The 19,922-nt window shown below is 40.7% G+C and overlaps 1 protein-coding gene across 7 annotated transcripts in view; it reads left to right on the forward strand.

Annotated features, from left to right (window-relative positions):
- SPATA6L (spermatogenesis associated 6 like) overlaps positions 1-19,922 on the forward strand; it is a 67,224-nt gene that overhangs the window by 37,588 nt on the left and 9,714 nt on the right. For all 7 annotated transcript variants that reach the window (XM_055578182.1, XM_055578180.1, XM_055578177.1 and 4 more), the window contains 4 exons: positions 4,103-4,205; positions 9,421-9,455; positions 10,184-10,380; positions 18,926-19,019. In XM_055578182.1, coding sequence (XP_055434157.1) covers positions 4,103-4,205; positions 9,421-9,455; positions 10,184-10,380; positions 18,926-19,019 — 429 coding nt within the window. The remainder of the gene's footprint in view (positions 1-4,102; positions 4,206-9,420; positions 9,456-10,183; positions 10,381-18,925; positions 19,020-19,922) is intronic.

The raw sequence follows: 19,922 nt of genomic DNA on the forward strand, positions 1-19,922 counted from the left end.
CACCAGGCCGCACTTTAAGAGTAGGAAACATATGGCTGCAGGAAGAAGCAATGATATGCCATAGTCAAAGTCCTTAATTAAAGTTATATTAGATTTAGCCATCAGGAAGTAGTGGACAAATTTAATCACACTTGTTTTCATATTCTTAATTTTTTTTGACTACTATAAAAGTAAAGGAAAATACAGAAAAGTTCAAGAAAAAAAAATTACCCATAGGTTCACTAGAATAATAAAATCAATGTTTAATTTGATACATTTTCTTTTGACTTTTTTTGATATTCATAAGGCCTTACTTTTTCCCACAAAGTTGTACTTATACTGTATATACAGATTCATTTCTTTACAGTTACATATGTTTTTATTATGTTAAAAACACTTCTAGTATTAATTCCTGTTTTTCTTTTTTTAATTTATTTATTTTAATTGGAGGCTAATTTACTTTACAATATTGTAGTGGTTTTTGCCATACGTTGACATGAATCAGCTGTAGGTGTACATGTGTTCCCCATCCTGAACCCCCCCTCCCGCCTCCCTCCCCATCCTATCCCTCAGGGTCATCCCAGTGCACCAGCCCTGAGCACCCTGTATCATGCATTGAACCTAGACTGGCTATCTATTTCACATATGATAATATACATGTTTCAATGCTATTCTCTCAAATCATCCCACCCTTGCCTTCTCCCACAGAGTCCAAAAGTCTGTTCTTTACATCTGTGTCTCGTTTGCTATCTTGCATATAGGGTCATCATTACCATCTTTCTAAATTCCATATATATGTGTTAATATACTGTACTGGTGTTTTTCTTTTTTTTAATTAATTAATTTATTTTACTTTACAATATTGTATTGGTTTTGCCATACATTGACTTGAATCCGCCATGAGTGTACATGTGTTCCCCATCCTGAACCCGCCTCCCTCCTCCCTCCCCATCCCATCCCTCTGGGTCATCTCCGTGCACCAGCCCCTAGCACCCTGTATCATGCATCAAACCTGGACTGGCGATTCATTTCACATATGGTATTTTACATGTTTCAATGCCATTCTCCCATATCATCCCTCCCTTGCCCTCTCCCACAGAGTCCAAAACACTGTTCAATACATCTGTGTCTCTTTTGCTGTCTCGCATACAGGGTTATCATTACCTTCTTTCTAAATTCCATATATATGTGTTAGTATACTGTATTGGTGTTTTTCTTTCTGGCTTACTTCACTCTGTATAATAGGCTCCAGTTTCATCCACCTCATTAGGACTGATTCAAATGCATTCTTTTTAATAGCTGAGTAATATTCCATTGTGTATATGTACCACAGCTTTCTTATCCATTTGTCTGCCAGTGGGCATCTAGGTTGCTTCCATGCCCTGGCTATTGTAAACAGTGCTGCAATGAACATTGAGGTACACGTGTCTCTTTCAATTCTGGTTTCCTCAGTGTGTATGCCTAGCAGTGGGATTGCTGGGTCATATGGCAGTTCTATTTCCAGTTTTTTAAGGAATCTCCACACTGTTCTCCATAGTGGCTATACTAGTTTGCATTCCCACCAACAGTATAAGAGGATTTTCTTTTCTCCTTGCTCTCTGCAGCATTGTTTGCAGACTTTCTGATAGCAGCCATTCTGACCTGCGTGAGATGGTACCTCATTGTGGTTTTGATTTGCATTTCTCTGATAATGAGTGATGTTGAGCATCTTTTCATGTATTTGTTAACCCTCTGTATGTCTTCTCTGGAGAAATTTCTGTTTAGTTCTTTGGAACATATTTTGATAAGGTCATTTATTTTTGTGGAATTGAACTTCAGGAGCTGCTTATATATATTTGAGATTAATTCTTTGTCAGTTGCTTCATTTGCTATTATTTTCTCTTGTTCTGAAGTCTGTCTTTTCACCTTGCTTATAGTTTCCTTCGTTGTGCAAAAGCCTTTAAGTTTAATTAGGTCCCATTTGTTTATTTTTGCTTTTATTTCCAATATTCTGGGAGGTGGGTCATAGAGGATCCTGCTGTGATTTATGTCAGAGTGTTTTGCCTATGTTTTCCTCTAGGAGTTTTATAGTTTCTGATCTTACATTTAGATCTTTAATCCATTTTGAGTTTATTTTTGTGTATGGTGTTAGAAAGTGTTCTAGTTTCATTCTTTTACAGGTGGTTGACCAGTTTTCCCAGCACCACTTGTTAAAGAGATTGTCTTTTCTCCATTGTATATTCTTGCCTCCTTTGTCAAAGATAAGGTATCTATAGGTCATGGATTTATCTCTGGGCTTTCTATTTTGTTCCATTGATCTATTTTTCTGTCTTTGTGCTAGTACCATACTGTCTTGATGACTGTAGCTTTGTAGTATAGTCTACAGGCAGGCAGTATGGTCTGAAGTCAGGCAGGTTGATTCCTCCAGTTCCATTCTTTCTCAAGATTGCTTTGTCTATACAAGGTTTTTTGCATTTCCATACAAATTGTGAAATTATTTGTTCTAGTTCTCTGAAAAATACTGTTGGTAGCTTGATAGGGATTGCATTGAATCTATAGGTTGCTTTGGGTAGTATACTCATTTTCACTATATTGATTCTTCCGATCCATGAACATGGTATATTTCTCCATCTATTTGTGTCACCTTTGATTTCTTTCATCAGTGTTTTATAGTTTTCTATATATAGGTCTTTTGTTTCTTTAGGTAGATCTATTTCTACGTATTTTATTCTTTTCATTGTAATGGTGAATGGAATTGTTTCCTTAATTTCTCTTTCTGTTCTTTCATTGTTAGTGTATAGGAATGCAAGGGATTTCTGTGTGTTAATTTTATATCCTGCAACTTTTCAATGAAAATAGTTCCTGTTTTTCATGAACTCTGTTTCACATTGTAGTTCATGACTTATTCTCCAGAATGTTAACGATTGATATTATTGTCAAGTTGATAATTTGACTCAGAATTACCTGTGTGATGTTTGTATATTAGACACAGAAATGAAGCATGGTAAATCCCAAAGTCAAGGTGCTTTTCAGATGACTGGTTATAGCATTGGTTTTCAGGTAGAACAGAGATGTTGTTTGGCTAGAAAATACAGGATAGCTGTTTTCTTCAGGTAACCTGTAAAAATGTCTGGCAAAATCTAGCACTCTAAACATAGTTTCATACAAATATTGTTAAATTGAGTATATTGGGTCTAATTTATTCCATTTGATATATATTTTAATAAAATACACAACTTTAGTGTACACCATTATGAACTAAATAACCTTAAAATGTTGGAAGTTTTCTTAGGGAATTAAAATTTACATGATACTTTTATTTAACAAATTCATATACAGTCTTTACTATGTGCCAAGCTCTTTCCTAAGGGCTTATAGATATTAACTCTTTTATTTAGCCAGATTTCCTGATGATATCTGATGTTTAAGTAGAAAAATTAAAATGTAGAGGACCTGATGTTGTCAAGATTGTAAATTCTAATAAAATTATTTCTTGAAGTAGAATGAAGAATAATAGTATAACATGACTTCTTGACATTAAAAAAATAAAAAACAAGGTTTTTTACAAAGAAAATTAAGCAACTGTATGTAATAGACATTCTGGAAGAGTCTCTATTTCAAGTATTTTGACCTGTTAGCAGATCACGTTGTTGAATGTAGGAAAATGTGGTCACCTTAACTAAAATAATACAGTCACCACTGTTCTTTTTTTCAAGGATATAGACGCTCAGACTGAAAGGGGATGTGGAAGGCTGAAAGATCACGTTATGAAAATTCCTTGTCTTCAGGGAGGACCCCACCTAGGCCAGTACTGCTCAGAGTGTTTAGGAATGTGAAGCTATCCTGTTTTAAAAGAAGATTGAACAAACTCCACTTGCTCTTTACTGGCCTTACCAGTGGTTAGAATATGATCTGTGTCATATTAGCCCATATCCCGTATCTTTGTGTTCTAACCTCAGTGAAAGTCGGGACAAACAGGTTTCCCTGTTGGTTATAGCATTTTATATACTGTGATTTAATCTGTTCCCAACCTTCTCTTTTCTCACCTGCATGACTGTGATTGAAGGGGAGAAAGGTATTACAGGGAATGAGGAGAGAGTAATACAAGCTACAGTGGGTTCAGGTCTCATTCCTTTCCTTTCAGGTGGACAGTGCAAAGCCCTTTGGTGAGAACAGTTCACAGCATCATTCCCAGAAGTCTAGAAGAAAACCTAACTTTTCAAACTTTCCATTTCCAGTGAGAAGAGGTATTCGATTTTCTTGTTACTCCTGTGTAGTTTACCCATGGGAACGAATGCATCCTACCTCTAAGTCTTCTTTCATTCTGAGGAATCACATGTTTGTCTGGAAACTCAGGGCCTAATTTTGGGTGCCCTGTCACTGGGAGTTTCCAGGGAGGGGGTTCCCACGAGCAGAGTCATTAGCAGAGATGCCTTCTGTTTCAGAGTTTCCCTAGGAGGAACTGGGGAGACTTCCCCCAAGGAGTGTCACCACTGAGTGTGTTCTGGCTGTGGCTATTGGAAAAGCAGAGAACATCTTGTCTTGGTGGGATCTCCTTGAAAAGACACCACAGATAGCTAACAAAAAAGACTCGCCATTTTTCAGGATAGGATGCAGCAGGGAATTGATGGAGATCAGGAGAGGCAACACTTCCTTTACAAGATTGCATGTCAGCAAGGAGGAGAGCCAGTTCTCTCTGAAACAGTGAGGTTAAGGCAGGGGATCTCAGACATTTAGATTTCAGGACCCTTTTGTGCTAAGTATTATTGAGAGCCACACTGAGCTTTTCTGTATGTGAATGATATCTATCAACAATTAGCATTAGACATTAAACTTGAGGAATTTAAAAACACAAGAATATACAAGCACACATTAGCCATCAGAGTGGTGTCATCATGACATATCATATAGCTTTTGGAGAACTCTGTTATATAGTCATAAGAGAATGAGAATGAAAAAGACAGAGTATGTCTTACTATTAGGAGAATAGTTTTGACCTTGCAGAGTCCCTAAAAGGTCTTGGGGACCCATGGGGAGGCCCTGGATCATACATCAAGAATTGCTGGGTTAAGACATCCCCTTGGTGGTCTGTTCATTTCCAAAACAAACCATTCAGTATCACAGTAATCCATGCCTATGCCCCAACCACTAATGCCAAAGAAGCTGGAGTTGAATGGTTCTATGAAGACCTACAAGACCTGCTAGACTAACACCAAAAACAGATATCCTTTTCATCATATGGGACTGGAATGCAAAAGCAGGAAGAGATACCTGTAACAGGCAAGTAGCAAGCAAGTTTGGTTTTGGTGTAGAAAATGAAGCAAGGCAAAGGCTAACAGAGTTACAACAAGAGAATGCACTGGTCATAGCAAACACTCTCTTCCAACAACACAAGAGACGACTCTACACATGAACATCACCAGATGGTCAATACAGAAATCAGATTGATTATATTCTTTGCAGCTGAAGATGGAGAAGCTCTATACAGTCAGCAAAAACGACCAGGAGCTGACTAAGGCTCGGATCATGAACTCCTTATTGCCAAATTCAGACTTAAATTGAAGAAAGTAGTGAAAACCACTGGACCACTCAGTATGACCTAAATCAAATCCCTTAGGATTATACAGTGGAAGTGACAAATAGATTCAAAAGATTAGATCTGATAGAGTGCTGAAGCACTATGGATAGAGGTTTGTAACACTGTACAGGAAGCAGTGATCAAAACCATCCCCAAGGAGAATTACAAAAAGACAAAATGGTTGTCTGAGGAGGCCTTACAGATAGCTATGAAAAGAAGAGAAGCTAAAGGCAAAGGAGAAAAGGAAAGATATACCCATCTGAATGCAGAGTTCCAAAGAATAGCAAGGAGAGAGAAGAAAGCCTTCTTCAGTGATCAATGCAAAGAAATAGAGGAAAACAATAGAATGGGAAAGACTAAAGATCTCTTCAAGAAAATCAGAGATACCAAGGGAGCATTTCATGCAAAGATGGACACAATAAAGAACAGAAATGGTATGGACTTAACAGAAGCAGAAGATATTAAGAAGAGGTGGCAAATACACAGAAGAACTAAGCAAGAAGATCTTAATGACTCAGATAACCACAATGGTGTGATCACTCACCTAGAGCCAGACATCCTGGAATGGGAAGTCAAGTGGGCCTTCAGTAGCATCACTATGAACAAAGCTAGTGGAGGTGATGGAATTCCAGCTGAGCTATTTCAAATCCTAAAAGATGATGCTTTGAAAGTGCTGCACTCAATAGCTAGCAAATTTGGAAAACTCAGCAGTGGCCACAAGACTGGAAAATGTCGGTTTTCATTCCAATCCCAAGAAAGGCAGTGCCAAAGAATGTTTAAACTACCACACAATTGCACTCATCTCACACACTAGCAAAGTAATGCTCAAAAATCTCCAAGCCAGGCTTCAACAGTACATGAATCGAGAACTTCCAGATATTCAAGCAGGATTTATAAAAGGCAGAGGAACCAGAGATTAAATTGCCAGCATCTGTTGGATCATAGAAAAAGCAAGAGAATTCCAGAAAAACATCTACCTCTGCTTCATTGACTACTCCAAAGCCTTTGTGTGGATTACAACAAACTGTGGAAAATTCTGAAAGAGATGAGAATACCAGACCACCTGACCTGCCTCCTGAGAAATCTGTATGTCCGTCAAGAAGCAGCTGTTAGAACCGTACATGAAACAATGGACTGGTTCCAAATTGGGAAAGGAGTACGTCAAGGCTGTATATTGTCACCCTACTTGTTAATTTATATGCAGAGTACATCATGTGAAATGCTGGGCTGGAAGAAGCACAAGTTGGAATCAAGATTGCTGGGAGAAATATCAATAACCTCAGATATGCAGATGACACCACCCTTATGGCAGAAAGTGAAGAGGAACTAAAGAGCCTCTTGATGACAGTGAAAGAGGAGAGTGAAAAAGTTGGCTTAAAGCTCAACATTCAGAAAACTAAGATTATGGCATCCAATCCCATCACTTGATGGCAAATAGATGGGGAAACAATGGAAACAGTGACATACTTTCTTTTCTGGGCTCCAAAATCACTGCAGATGGTGATTGTAGCCATGAAGTTAAAAGACACTTGTTCCTTGGAAGAAAAGCTGTGACAAACCTAGACAGCATATTAAAAAGTAGAGACATACTTTGCTGACAAAGATTGTCTAGTCAAAGCTATGGTTTTTCCAGTAGTCATGTATGGATGTGAGAGTTGGACCATAAGGAAAGCTAAGCACCAAAGAATTGATGCTTTTAAACTGTAGTGTTGGAGAAGACTTTTGAGAGTCCCTTGGACAGCAGGGAGATCAAACCAATAAATCCTAAAGGAAATCAGCCCTGGATATTCATTGGAAGGACTGATACTGAAGCTCCAATCCTTTTGCCACCTGATGTGAAGAACTGACTCATTGGAAAAGACCCTGATGATGAGAAGGATTGAAGGCAGGAGGAGAAGAGGACGACAGAGGATAAGATGGTTGGATGGCATCAGCGACTCATTGGACATGAGTTTGAGCAAGCTCCTGGTGTTGGTAATGGACAGGGAAGCCTGGCATGCTGTAGTCCTTGTGGTTGCAAAGTGTTGGACACGACTAAGTGACTGAACTGAACTTTAACTGAACTGAACTTTGAGTGAAATACATGAACCTGTGTCAGTACTGAATGTCATGACAGTGAATTTCAACCATTCCTGAATTAATTCTTAGGCTAGAAAGGGAAGGTCATGGCCCATTCTCCTGACCTGGGCTTATACCATCCCTGACAACAAGTTTCCTATCTTAGCCTGAAAGGTTTCTACTTTTAAGGGGAAGTCTCTTAAAAGTCTCTTGTGATAACTCAAGCCAGTATTCTCTTGGATGACGGTGACTGTTCTATAGCAACAAGTCAAAGACAGGTGACAGAATTTGAGGCAGAAAATGCTTCATTTTCTCTGATATTTAGATTGAAAATCACCCATGTAGCCCATAAATACAGCACTGTCTTCCCCATTACCGTGAAATCAAGCAACAGAAAATGTCCTTTCCTGGGGAGGACAGCTGGGCTTAATGCTAGCTAAATAACAACGGGGTCATGTATCACATTGGTCTCGGCCTTTGTCTCTTCTTAATCCTGGCAGGTGGAGAACTAAGGTTCCAGAGAGGTTACAGAGTGTGTACAGGTCACACATCAAGTTTTTGGCACACCTACATTTAGAGAAGACGTTCAGACCTCTGGGCTCAGATCCTTGGAATCCCTGTAGCTTCCAAGCCAGACCTTTCCTTAGGTCACCTGTCAGCTCATTCATCCGGGCCTAAGGTAGAATAAAGCAGTGCTTCTCAAACTTCAATGTGCATTTGAATCACCTGGGTATCTTGTTAAACTGCAGATTCTGATTCCATAGGGCTGAGGTGGGACCTGGAATCCTTCTTATCTAACAAGCTTCCAGGTGATACCGATGCTGCTGGTCCATGGACAACACTTTGAGAAGCAAGGGAACAAGGCAAGCCCCCTGGTATCAGTAGCAAGGGGGTTCCTAGGCAAAAGGGCAGGTTTGTGGCTATAGCTAAAAAGGGCCTTTTTAGCACTACTGATTCCCTGCTCAGCTGGGAGTGTGGTAGAAGAGAGCTTTTGGGACAAGATGGCCACACACATACATCCATGCCCAGAGAATATGACATTTCACATGTTTAAAAAAAAATCCCTTTTTATATCTTCCTTCTTATTGCCAGTGGCATAGGGGAATCAGCAGTCCCTTGTCACTGCCTCAGTCCCAGTCAGCTGGGGGAAGCCATGGTGGTCTTAGCATTGCCTTGCAAATACTCATTTCAAAAGCATTTTATTTTCAATCTGGAACAATCTCATTTAGTCTTGGTTTTGTCTGTGTATTTATTACTTCTAGTAATTCTTATCATTCTCTGGTATTAGATCTACTTAATGTAATCATAATGATTTTCACTTTTGCTGTGTTGTTTTTTTCAAGCTCTCATGTATTCGTTTTTGTCTGTCTCGGACAAGTATACTCAGAGTTTCTGTGTAAGTAGGATTTTATGTAAACCTAATATAAAGGGAATGCCAGAGAGGCAGAGGCTTTGAATTTTATATTGAGCCACATGGTTTTCTTTTAGGCTGTGGACATCTGTGCAAATGTGTTTTCCAAGCTGCCCAAGGGCTACTGAACTTGTTGCTTCATGTTAGACTCACTTTTACCCTTCCTATATCCATATGTGCTGCCATTAATATAACATTATTGTTTACCTCAAGAGGACAGAAAAAAACTCATAGAATTTCTGTGACTTCAGGGAGAATTAAAAGTGATGGTATGATTTACAAGGGATCATTTAAGTTCTCTAATAATTCATTCATTGTGTAATGTTTTTGTACTGCTGTGCAATAAATGTAATAGCAGCTTTAGGAGTAACTGGTAATAATGAGTCATTGAAACACCTGTTCCTCTTTCTTCTAGCATCTTCTCTTGACAGCCTTGGAGCTAACGTGAAGGTAATTTTAGAAGTAGCATTTGTAAAATGATTTATTACCAGCTATATAATGTCAATTATTGTGCTTTCTCCCATGAGCAGTTGAAAATATGTTTCTAGCTCATGTTGCTTGTGGAATTGCTGTAGTTTAACTTGAGTTTCTTTGCTTTAGTTGTTTTTTTCCCCTCATATAAACTCCTTTCATTTGTAGGATGAGTTACCAGTGAAAGTGTATGTAGGTTCAATACCTACTTTATCAGTAGCAATTTTCATTACTTTTTCTCGAATTGAATATAGAGAGGTGGTCAGTCACTGTTCTTAAAGTCTGATTGGCTTGTTCAGGTGAAGGTGCAAGCTTCCCTGTTACAACATGACAATGGATATACACAAAGAAAACGGAGTACTCTCAGTTTCCTTTGACATAGCCTTTAAATATTTTGTCTAAAAATTTTTTCTTTTCCAATGCAATAATCCCTAGTCCTCACAAATCAAAATTCAGAGCAGGAGTTTATTTTGGCTCGTTAATATATACCAAATGAATTTGGTTATCTTTCCTTGCCCTTGACTCTTGAGCATTTTGTCTCTAGTCTTCTCTGCTCCCACTCCTCTTGTATTTGCAGGAGATCCTGGGGGCAGGTATTCTGTCTTCTTGCCCCCAGTTCTTTTCCTTGTCCCACCCAACCCCCAGCTCTAAATTAAGCAAACAAAAGCAAAAGCTATAACTAAAGATGAATGCACATTGTCACTCAGGTTATCAAAGAGCCAGATGAACGGATTGTTTTAAGGAATGAATCACCATCATCTTTAGATTCAAGTAAGTTTGGAAAGCCCTCGCCCAGTTACGGTAACCAAGGGGATGCTGATTTTCACCAGGAAACTTCATTTGACACCTCCCAGAACTCCAGATCTCCCAGCCTTCTTCTGGATCAGCCCCTTCTCCGAGAAAGGTCAGCAGCCAGCACCCATCTCTTTGCTAGAAGAGTGACTTGTGGTCTGACAGGAGTAAAAGTCAGGTCATTTTATCAGTTTGCTTCCTTAGGAATATTCAGCTGGGGCAGCTTGACATGAAAGATTATTTTTCCTTGAAAAATAATCCCAGAAGTAAGAATTGAGATTTTTCTCTTACCTCTGGAAAGCATATCTCAGAATGTTTGTTGAAAAATGGGATAGGCAGCTCAGTTGGCATACATACTATTTATTTCTCCATTATTATCTGTCATTAAAAGTTGGCTTAAAGCTCAGCATTCAGAAAAATAAGATCATGGCATCCAGTCCCATCACTTCATGGCAAATGGATGGGGAAACAGTGGAAACAGTGGCTAACTTTATTTTTGGGGGCTCCAAAATCACTGTGGATGGTGATTGCAGCCATGAAACTAAAAGATGCTTATTGCTTGGAAGGAAAGTTATGACCAACCTGCTGCTAAGTCACTTCAGTCGTGTTTGACTCTGTGCAACCCCATAGACGGCAGCCCGCGAGGCTCCCCCGTCCCTGGGATTCTCCAGGCAAGAATACTGGAGTGGGTTGCCATTTCCTTCTCCAATGCAGGAAAGTGAAAAGTGAGAGTGAAGTCATTCAGTTGTGTCCTACTCTTAGCGACCCCATGGACTGCAGCCTACCAGGCTCCTCCGTCCATGGGATTTTCCAGGCAAGAGTACTGGAGTGGGTTGCCATTGCCTTCTCCAATGACCAACCTAGACAGCATATTAAAAAGCAGAGACATTACTTTGTCAACAAAGGTCTGTCTAGTCAAGGCTTTGGTTTTTCCAGTGGTCATGTATGGATGTGAGAGTTGGACTATAAGAAAAGCTGAGTGCAGAAGAATTGATGCTTTTGAACTGTGGTGTTGGATAAGACTCTTGAGAGTCCCTTGGAGATCCAACCAGTCCATCCTAAAGGAGATCAGTCCTGGGTGTTCATTGGAAGGACTGATGTTGAAGCTGAAACTCCAATACTTTGGCCACCTGATGCAAAGAGCTTACTCGTTTGAAAAGACCCTGATGATGGGAAAGATTGAAGGCAGGAGGAGAAGGGGATGACATAAGATGAGATGGTTAGATGGCATCACAGACTCAATGGACATAAGTTTGGGTAAGCTCTGGGAGTTGGTGATGGACAGGGAGGCCTGGTGTGCTGCGGTTCATGGGGTCGCAAAGAGTTGAACATGACTGAGCGACTGAACTGAACTGAATGTTAGAACCCCAGCTTTTGATTTCACTAGTATAAAAGAACTCACTATAGAAAGTTTGGAAATTATAGAAAAATGAAAAGGAGTGAAAAAAATCACCTATCAGTCCTACTACCCAAAGATAAGCATGATTAATATGTGGGTATAGTTTCTTTCTATTTTTCTAGACATGGTTTGTTGGCTTATTTATATCATCATCACACACACACCAAACCTTGATTACATGTGTCTGAAAGGCAGACCAGAGATTGAGAGCAGGAACCTTTATTTTCCAATCTGCATTCCCTACTAATGTGATTAACCAGTTTTGCCCCAGACTGTCCTGATTTTAACCATGACAGTCACGCATTCTGGGAAACTTCTTGGTCCCAGGCAAACAAAGACAGTTGGTCATAGCTCCAAGGAAGTAGCACCAAAGATGATATTTTCAAGATAGTTGGTTTGAATGAAGGATAGGCCAGTCTGCTTTACTCTGCATTAAGTTTTGAGAATAATTTCCATCTAAATAATATAGTTGGAGACATTCCTGGTGGTCCAGGGCTTAAAACTTTGAGTTTCCACTGCTGGGGGCATGGGTTCAATCCCAGTCCCTGGTTGGGAAATTTAAGATCCTGCATGTTGTCTGGTGTGGCCAAAAAAAAAAGACACATGAAGAATCAGTTACTAATTCATGATACTTAGTAGACATTTAATAAATATTTGCTGACACAGGAAAAATATAATGTCCTCAGAAGGAAAACAGATAGTCGACCTGTTAGGCCTCAGATAGAAATGTTAACATTTAAGACATTTCTTCTCATCTCTGAGAACTTCCAACCTAGCAGAGGTTTTTTTTTTTTTTTTTTTTTTTTAATGTACACAGAGAACTTTCTACAGGGCAGAACTTTGAGAACAGCACAGACAAAATGCTATCAGAGTATAAAGGAGCAGGATGGTATTCTGGAATGTTTCATGGAGGTGGTGGCATTTTCATGGGGGCCTGGAGGGGAGGGAGGGGATTGGATTATGATAGTTAATGGAGGGGAGGAATGGAAGGTGAGAAGGCAAGGAATGCTATCAGCTTCTAGAAGTTAGAGCATCCTGGGGGATGAGTGGGTGCCAAGGCTGATAGTCAGAGAGGGGCTGTGGAAACCAAGCTAAGGAATTGGGGCTCAGTTGGAAGGCAGTGGGGCTTCCCAGATAGTGCTAGTGGTGAAGAACTCACCTGCAAATGCAGGGGACATAAGAGACACGAGTTCGATCCCCGGGTTGGGAAGTTGCCCTGGAGGAGGAAATGGCAAGTGGCAGCTTTTGCAAGTCAGTGACAGGAATTAGCACAGTTGAACTGTAGAATGATGACAATCACTTGTCTCTTATCAATCACTTATCTCTGATGAGTCAGCAAATTCTGTGTGTCCAAAGTCACTCTAAACTGATAAATTTGGATCTAATCAGACTGTGAATTTGTAAATAAGGCCTTGATCAGGGAAAAGCATAGCATAGTCACACAAAGGTCACCTGGTTTGCCTAAGACCATCCTGGCTTTAGCCCTGAAAGTCCTGCATTCTGGGAAACCTCTCGGTTCTGGGCCATCCAGGATAGTTTGTCACCTTAATCTCCAGGGAAGTGGTACTGAAAATAATATTTTTAAGACAGCTGTTCTGAGTAAAGGATATCCCTTTGTATTCTTGGGGAAGAATCCATTCCCCATTGACCTTAATGTGATCACAGAGGTAGCCCTGAACACTGGGTTTCGTTCCAGATTCATTTGCTCTGTGTAAAGCAAGCCCAACGCGGGGGTGCTGAGGTTTGTAGCAGAGAAAGTATTTATTCACAAGGCAGTCAAATAAGGACATGGGAGAACAAGTCTCAGATCCGCTTCCCCGAAGGCATGGGGCAGAGATATTTATGGGATAAAGAAGCAATGAGGTCTTAGGCATGAGGAAAGGTGGTTGGAGGTCAAGGAAATGCCATTGGAGGTTGAGAAAAGGTGAAGTAATCAGTGCTTTACCCAGGCATATCTAGGTTACATGCTTCTTCATGGGGTGTGTGTTCAAAAGTGGAGGTGCCTGGCATGATCTGAGGGTGGAGTTTTTGGCCCTCTGATGTAAAAGAATTATTCATCAGATGTCTGTGCGGACACAGTTTTAGGATCAGTGATCCCAACCGGTCTTAGCCAGCTTGAATCAAACAGGATCCAACTCCATGTTCTTGGAGAATAACTTAAGCCCACCATTATTATCAGATCAGATCAGATCAGTCGCTCAGTCGTGTCCAACTCTTTGCGACCCCATGAATCGCAGCACACCAGGCCTCCCTGTCCATCACCAACTCCCGGAGTTCACTGAGATGTCCATCGAGTCAGTGATGCCATCCAGCCATCTCATCCTCTGTCGTCCCCTTCTCCTCCTGCCCCCAATCCCTCCCAGCATCAGACTCTTTTCCAATGAGTCAACTCTTCGCATGAGGTGGCCAAAGTACTGGAGTTTCAGCTTTAGCATCATTCCTTCCAAAGAAATCCCAGGGCTGATCTCCTTCAGAATGGACTGGTTGGATCTCCTTGCAGTCCAAGGGACTCTCAAGAGTCTTCTCCAACACCACAGTTCAAAAGCATCAATTCTTCGGCACTCAGCCTTCTTCACAGTCCAACTCTCACATCCATACATGACCACTGGAAAAACCATAGCCTTAACTAGACGAACCTTTGTTGGCAAAGTAGTGTCTCTGCTTTTGAATATGCTATCTAGGTTGGTCATAACTTTCCTTCCAAGGAGTAAGCGTCTTTTAATTTCATGGCTGCAGTCACCATCTGCAGTGATTTTGGAGCCCAGAAAAATAAAGTCTGACACTGTTTCCCCATCTTTTTCCCATGAAGTGATGGGACTGGATGCCATGATCTTCGTTTTCTGAATGTTGAGCTTTAAGCCAACTTTTTCACTCTCCACTTTCACTTTCATCAAGAGGCTTTTTAGTTCCTCTTCACTTTCTGCCATAAGGGTGGTGTCATCTGCATATCTGAGGTTATTGATATTTCTCCCGGCAATCTTGATTCCAGCTTGTGTTTCTTCCAGTCCAGCGTTTCTCATGATGTACTCTACATATAAGTTAAATAAGCAGGGTGACAATATACAGCCTTGACGTACTCCTTTTCCTATTTGGAACCAGTCTCTTGTTCCATGTCCAGTTCTCACTGTTGCTTCCTGACCTGCATACAGATTTCTCAAGAGGCAGGCCAAGTGGTCTGGTATTCCCATCTCTTTCAGAATTTTCCACAGTTTATTGTGATCCACACAGTCAAAGGCTTTGGCATAGTCAATAAAGCAGAAAGAGATGTTTTTCTGGAACTCTCTTGCTTTTTCCATGATCCAGCAGATGTTGGCAATTTGATATCTGGTTCCTCTGCCTTTTCTAAAACCAGCTTGAACATCAGGAAGTTCACAGTTCACATATTGCTGAAGCCTGGCTTGGAGAATTTTGAGCATTACTTTACTAGCGTGTGAGATGAGTGCAATTGTGCGTTAGTTTGAGCGTTCTTTGGCCTTGCCTTTCTTTGGGATTGGAATGAAAACTGACCTTTTCCAGTCCTGTGGCCACTGCTGAGTTTTCCAAATTTGCTGGCATATTGAGTGCAGCATTTTCACAGCATCATCTTTCAGGATTTGGAATAGCTCAACTGGAATTCTGTCACCTCCACTAGCTTTGTTTGTAGTGATGCTTCCTAAGGCCCACTTGACTTCACATTCCAGGATGTCTGGCTCTAGGTCAGTGATCACACCATCGTGATTATCTGGGTCGTGAAGATCTTTTTTGTACAGTTCTTCTGTGTATTCTTGCCATCTCTTCTTAATTTCTTCTGCTTCTGTTAGGTCCATACGATTTCTGTCCTTTATCGAGCCCATCTTTGCATGAAATGTTCCCTTGGTATCTCTGATTTTCTTGAAGAGATCTCTAGTCTTCCCATTCTGTTGTTTTCCTCTATTTCTTTGCATTGATTGCTGAAGAAGGCTTTCTTATCTCTTCTTGCTATTCTTTGGAACTCTGCATTCAGAAGTTTATATCTTTCCTTTTCTCCTTTGCTTTTCGCTTCTCTTCTTTTCACAGCTATTTGTAAGGCCTCCCCAGACAGCCATTTTGCTTTTTTCATTTCTTTTCCATGGTGATGGTCTTGATCCCTGTCTCCTGTACAATGTCACAAACCTCATTCCATAGTTCATCAGGCACTCTATCTATCAGATCTAGGTCCTTAAATCTATTTCTCACTTCCACTGTATAATCATAAGGGATTTGATTTAGGTCATACCTCAATGGTCTAGTGGTTTTCCCTACTTTCTTCAATTTCAGTCTGAATTTGGCAATAAGGAGTTCATGGTCTGAGCCACAGTCAGCTCCCGGTCTTGTTTTTGCTGACCGTATAGAGCTTCTCCATCTTTGGCTGCAAATAATATAATCAATCTGATTTTGGTGTTGACCATCTGGTGATGTCCATGTATAGAGTCTTCTCTTGTGTTGTTGGAAGAGGGTGTTTGTTATGACCAGTGCATTTTCTTGGCAAAACTCTATTAGTCTTTGCCCTGCTCCATTCTGTATTCCAAGGCCAAATTTGCCTGTTACTTCAGGTGTTTCTTGACTTCCTACTTTTACATTCCAGTCACCTATAATGAAAAGGACATCTTTTTTCGGTGTTATTTCTAAAAGGTCTTCATAGAACCGTTCAACTTCAGCTTCTTCAGCGTTACTGGTTGGGGCATAGACTTGGATTACTGTGATATTGAATGGTTTGCCTTGGAAACGAACAGAGATCATTCTGTGGTTTTTGAGATTGCATCCAAGTAGTGCATTTTGGACTCTTTTGTTGACCATGATGGCTACTCCATTTCTTCTGAGGGATTCCTGCCCGCAGGAGTAGATATAATGGTCATCTGAGTTAAATTCACCATTCCAGTCCATTTCAGTTCTCTGATTCCTAGAATGTCGACATTCACTCTTGCCATCTCTTGTTTGACCACTTCCAGTTTGCCTTGATTCATGGACCTGACATTCCAGGTTCCTATGCAATATTGCTCTTTACAGCATTGGACCTTGCTTCTATCACCAGTCACATCCACAGTTGAGTATTGTTTTTGCTTTGGCTCCATCCCTTCATTCTTGCTGGACTTATTTCTCCACTGATCTCCAGTAGCATATTGGGCACCTACTGACCTGGGGAGTTTCTCTTTCAGTATCCTATCATTTTGCCTTTTCATACTGTCCATTACTATAGTGACCCATAATGTCAGAGGCTTTATCTGTAGGGATGTTAAGGAGTCTTGTGATATATTTCCTAGGCTATGTGAAGCTTGGAGAGTATGCAATTAAGGAAGGGAAAAAGAACAACAACAAAAAAAAACACTAAAGGAAGCTTAATCAATAAAGGCAGGTTGGAAACAGAGGGGTTTTTAACAAGCAATTTCCTTATCTTCTGTTCTGTAAGACATGCTCAGGGATTCCTGGTAGTGAACCATATGGGTCTTGGTTTCGCTCCCAGTGCTTAGCCTCTGCCTCCTTCACTATTTTTTTCATGTGAGCCACTGGGGCCAGTCTCCTCTTACTCAAACCATAGAAGCACACAGGAAGTACCTTTTGAGTTTCCACTGACAATACTGAAATCAGCAAGGGGCAAGTGTGCAGGGATGAGTTGGAAGGTGAGTTATGGAGTGAGAATCAACCCAGGGTTTTAAGGGAGGAAATGGAAAACCCTTTTAACTAGCTGTGGGGGAAATGGTAGTCCTAAACGTGGGAGGAACACTCTTGAGCCTGTTTCCTAGCTCCAGTGACTGGATAGTGTCACATCCCTTCAACCCCTATCCTCACTCTTCCCACTGCACTAGGAGAAAGCTATAATCAAGGCATAGCACTATCCTTGCCTATTGACTCATCATTCTTAGAGATCTTCAAATTTAGTGCTGAATGCATATGGTAACAAGTATAGGGATCATTCTGGCACTGGTTACTCAAGACCAGTGAAAAAGCATTTACAGTGTCCAGCTGGTGCTTATTTTTAAATGCTAGCTTCATTTATAGCTTCAAAATATTTCTGTTCCTTCATCTTAAAAACTCTTAGAGGAGTATAGGAATGATGTGCCTTGCCTTTAAATGTGGTCAGTGCTATAGGTAGTGCTTTCATTTGCTGCGAGTCATTTTCCTGGGTTGGTAATGGATTTGTATACATCAGTCATTGTCTTGGTCTTGTCTTCCTGGAAACCAGAGGGTTTGTGCTCATTACATGGAGCCAGGATGGGTGGACTGGGTATGGATCCCAGACCGAGCGGAGGGGCAACTGCAGAGGGAATCATTAGTGTGGTGGATTGTAACAACTGGATTGACTCCCACATGTCGTTTCCAGTGTTCATTATATATTAATTAAAGAGAATGATTTTATCCAAATTGCTAAAAATTTTTTGGCACTTAAAGACAATATCTTTTCAGTGTGCTTTTCATAATCAAATTGCAAATTCTGCCTCAGTTTAAGAATTGGCACTCATTCTCCTCCCAAAAATGAATGAATTCATCATTCAAGTAATCTGTAGTAAATTCCCATATGGTGTTCATATGAGACCCACAGAGCCCTGAGACGAGCTATTAGTCTAGGAGTCTCACTCCCAATTTCATCCTAGGAGGAAAGACAGACATTAACCAAATACTGACAAAATATCCACTGGGGGAAGTGCTATGAATGAGGGATGAATTGGCTCTCAGTGCATGAAACAGGGAAGCTGACCTCCTCTACAGGAAGGGACTTTTCCTGAGAAATCAATAAGTGAACTGAGCTCTGATGGGTGGTAAGGACTCACACAAGTGGGGTGGGGGTTGTGGGTGGCAGCATTCTATCCAAGGGAAAGGTCCTGGAAAGTGCCTGTGAAAGGGAGAAAATGCTTCATGTTTGAGGAACCAGAAGACACTGTTAAGACCTGTGGTTAAATTTATGTCTGGAGGGCCTAAAGGAAATAACATAAAATAAGATCCTTATGGTGGAAACAGTAGGGATTAAACTTTGTATTAAAAATTTTGGATTACATTTTTAAAATATAAAAGCAGGGTTTGGTCTTTGCAGAAATATCTAAAATAGTAAAGTACAGAGAAGAAAAGGAATACACACCCAGACACAGACCATTTTTAACATCTGGCTGTTTTTATTCCCAGTGCTTTTCTTAGGTGTAGGTGTAATAAAGACATTGAAACTACACTGTGCACACTTTTGTATATTGCTGCTTTTTTCTCACTTCTAAGTTATAAGTATCCTTTTATCATCTACATGATACTCCACCCTGTTTACTCTGTTGAGCAGGCCCCACCCCGGGTCCCAGTCCACGTGGAAGAAGATCCATGAAAGGGTCTGCAGTCTTCTGACATCCCACAGAGCTCAGCAACACCTAAACAAGGTCAGGACTTCTGATGAAATGACATCTTTGCTGACAAAATAATATGGGAACTGGGTCTCACAGTCTAGCAAGGGAGATAGACAATAATCAGATAACTGCAGAAACAAGTGTAAAATTGTGATGCTCACCAAGGAGGTACATGGTATCCTGAGAGCATATGAAAGGGAGTGCTTGACTTGGTTGGCACTCAGGGCAGGCTTTCCTGAGGAAGAGACAGTGGAGCTGCAATCTGAGCGATGAGTAGCAGCTATTAATACTTCAGAGCACAGGGTGCATCAGGCAGAGGTCCTGAAGTGAGGGGGAGCATGGTCATGTGAGAGGACTTAGAGAAGACAGTGTTTGCCTGAAGCACATTCACTTCCACTCTGGGCAGGAATCCCAGTGCAGGGAAGAATCTGGGAACATGTGTGGTCTATGTGAGCCCACAACAAGGAAGAAAGTTTTCCTCAAAGTTAATCAGGTGTTTTTGACTATTGGACTTTTCTGGGGTTGAGGGGAGTGTTTCCGATCCATAGACAGATATACTCAGTACTCCTCTATGGCAGGTGTACAGCCATTAGCTGTGGGCTGTCCCCAGTTCAAACCAATTCAGATGGAAGGTTGACAGTGCACCCTTTAGTTGGGTTTAATTATAACATGTAGTTGAATTGGTCATCTTGACTTATTTAAATGCTGACATATCCTAGATTTATAGGATCATACTTATAAATGAATATTTATTCCCCTAATTACCTGGGTGGTGAATTATTTTATTGCCTGTCTGCAGAGTCATTTGTTTTGCTTTGTTAATTCCAAATCTTTTCAAGTAGGGGAATCCCTTTAAAATGTAAAAGAGGAAGAAAGAAAGGGAGGAGGGAGGGAAAGTGGGAGGGAAGAGGGAAGAAAAAGAAAGGGAGAGAGGGA

This window comes from Bubalus kerabau, chromosome 4 (genome assembly GCF_029407905.1).
Source record: "Bubalus kerabau isolate K-KA32 ecotype Philippines breed swamp buffalo chromosome 4, PCC_UOA_SB_1v2, whole genome shotgun sequence".
NCBI classification, from domain to species: domain Eukaryota; kingdom Metazoa; phylum Chordata; class Mammalia; order Artiodactyla; family Bovidae; genus Bubalus; species Bubalus kerabau.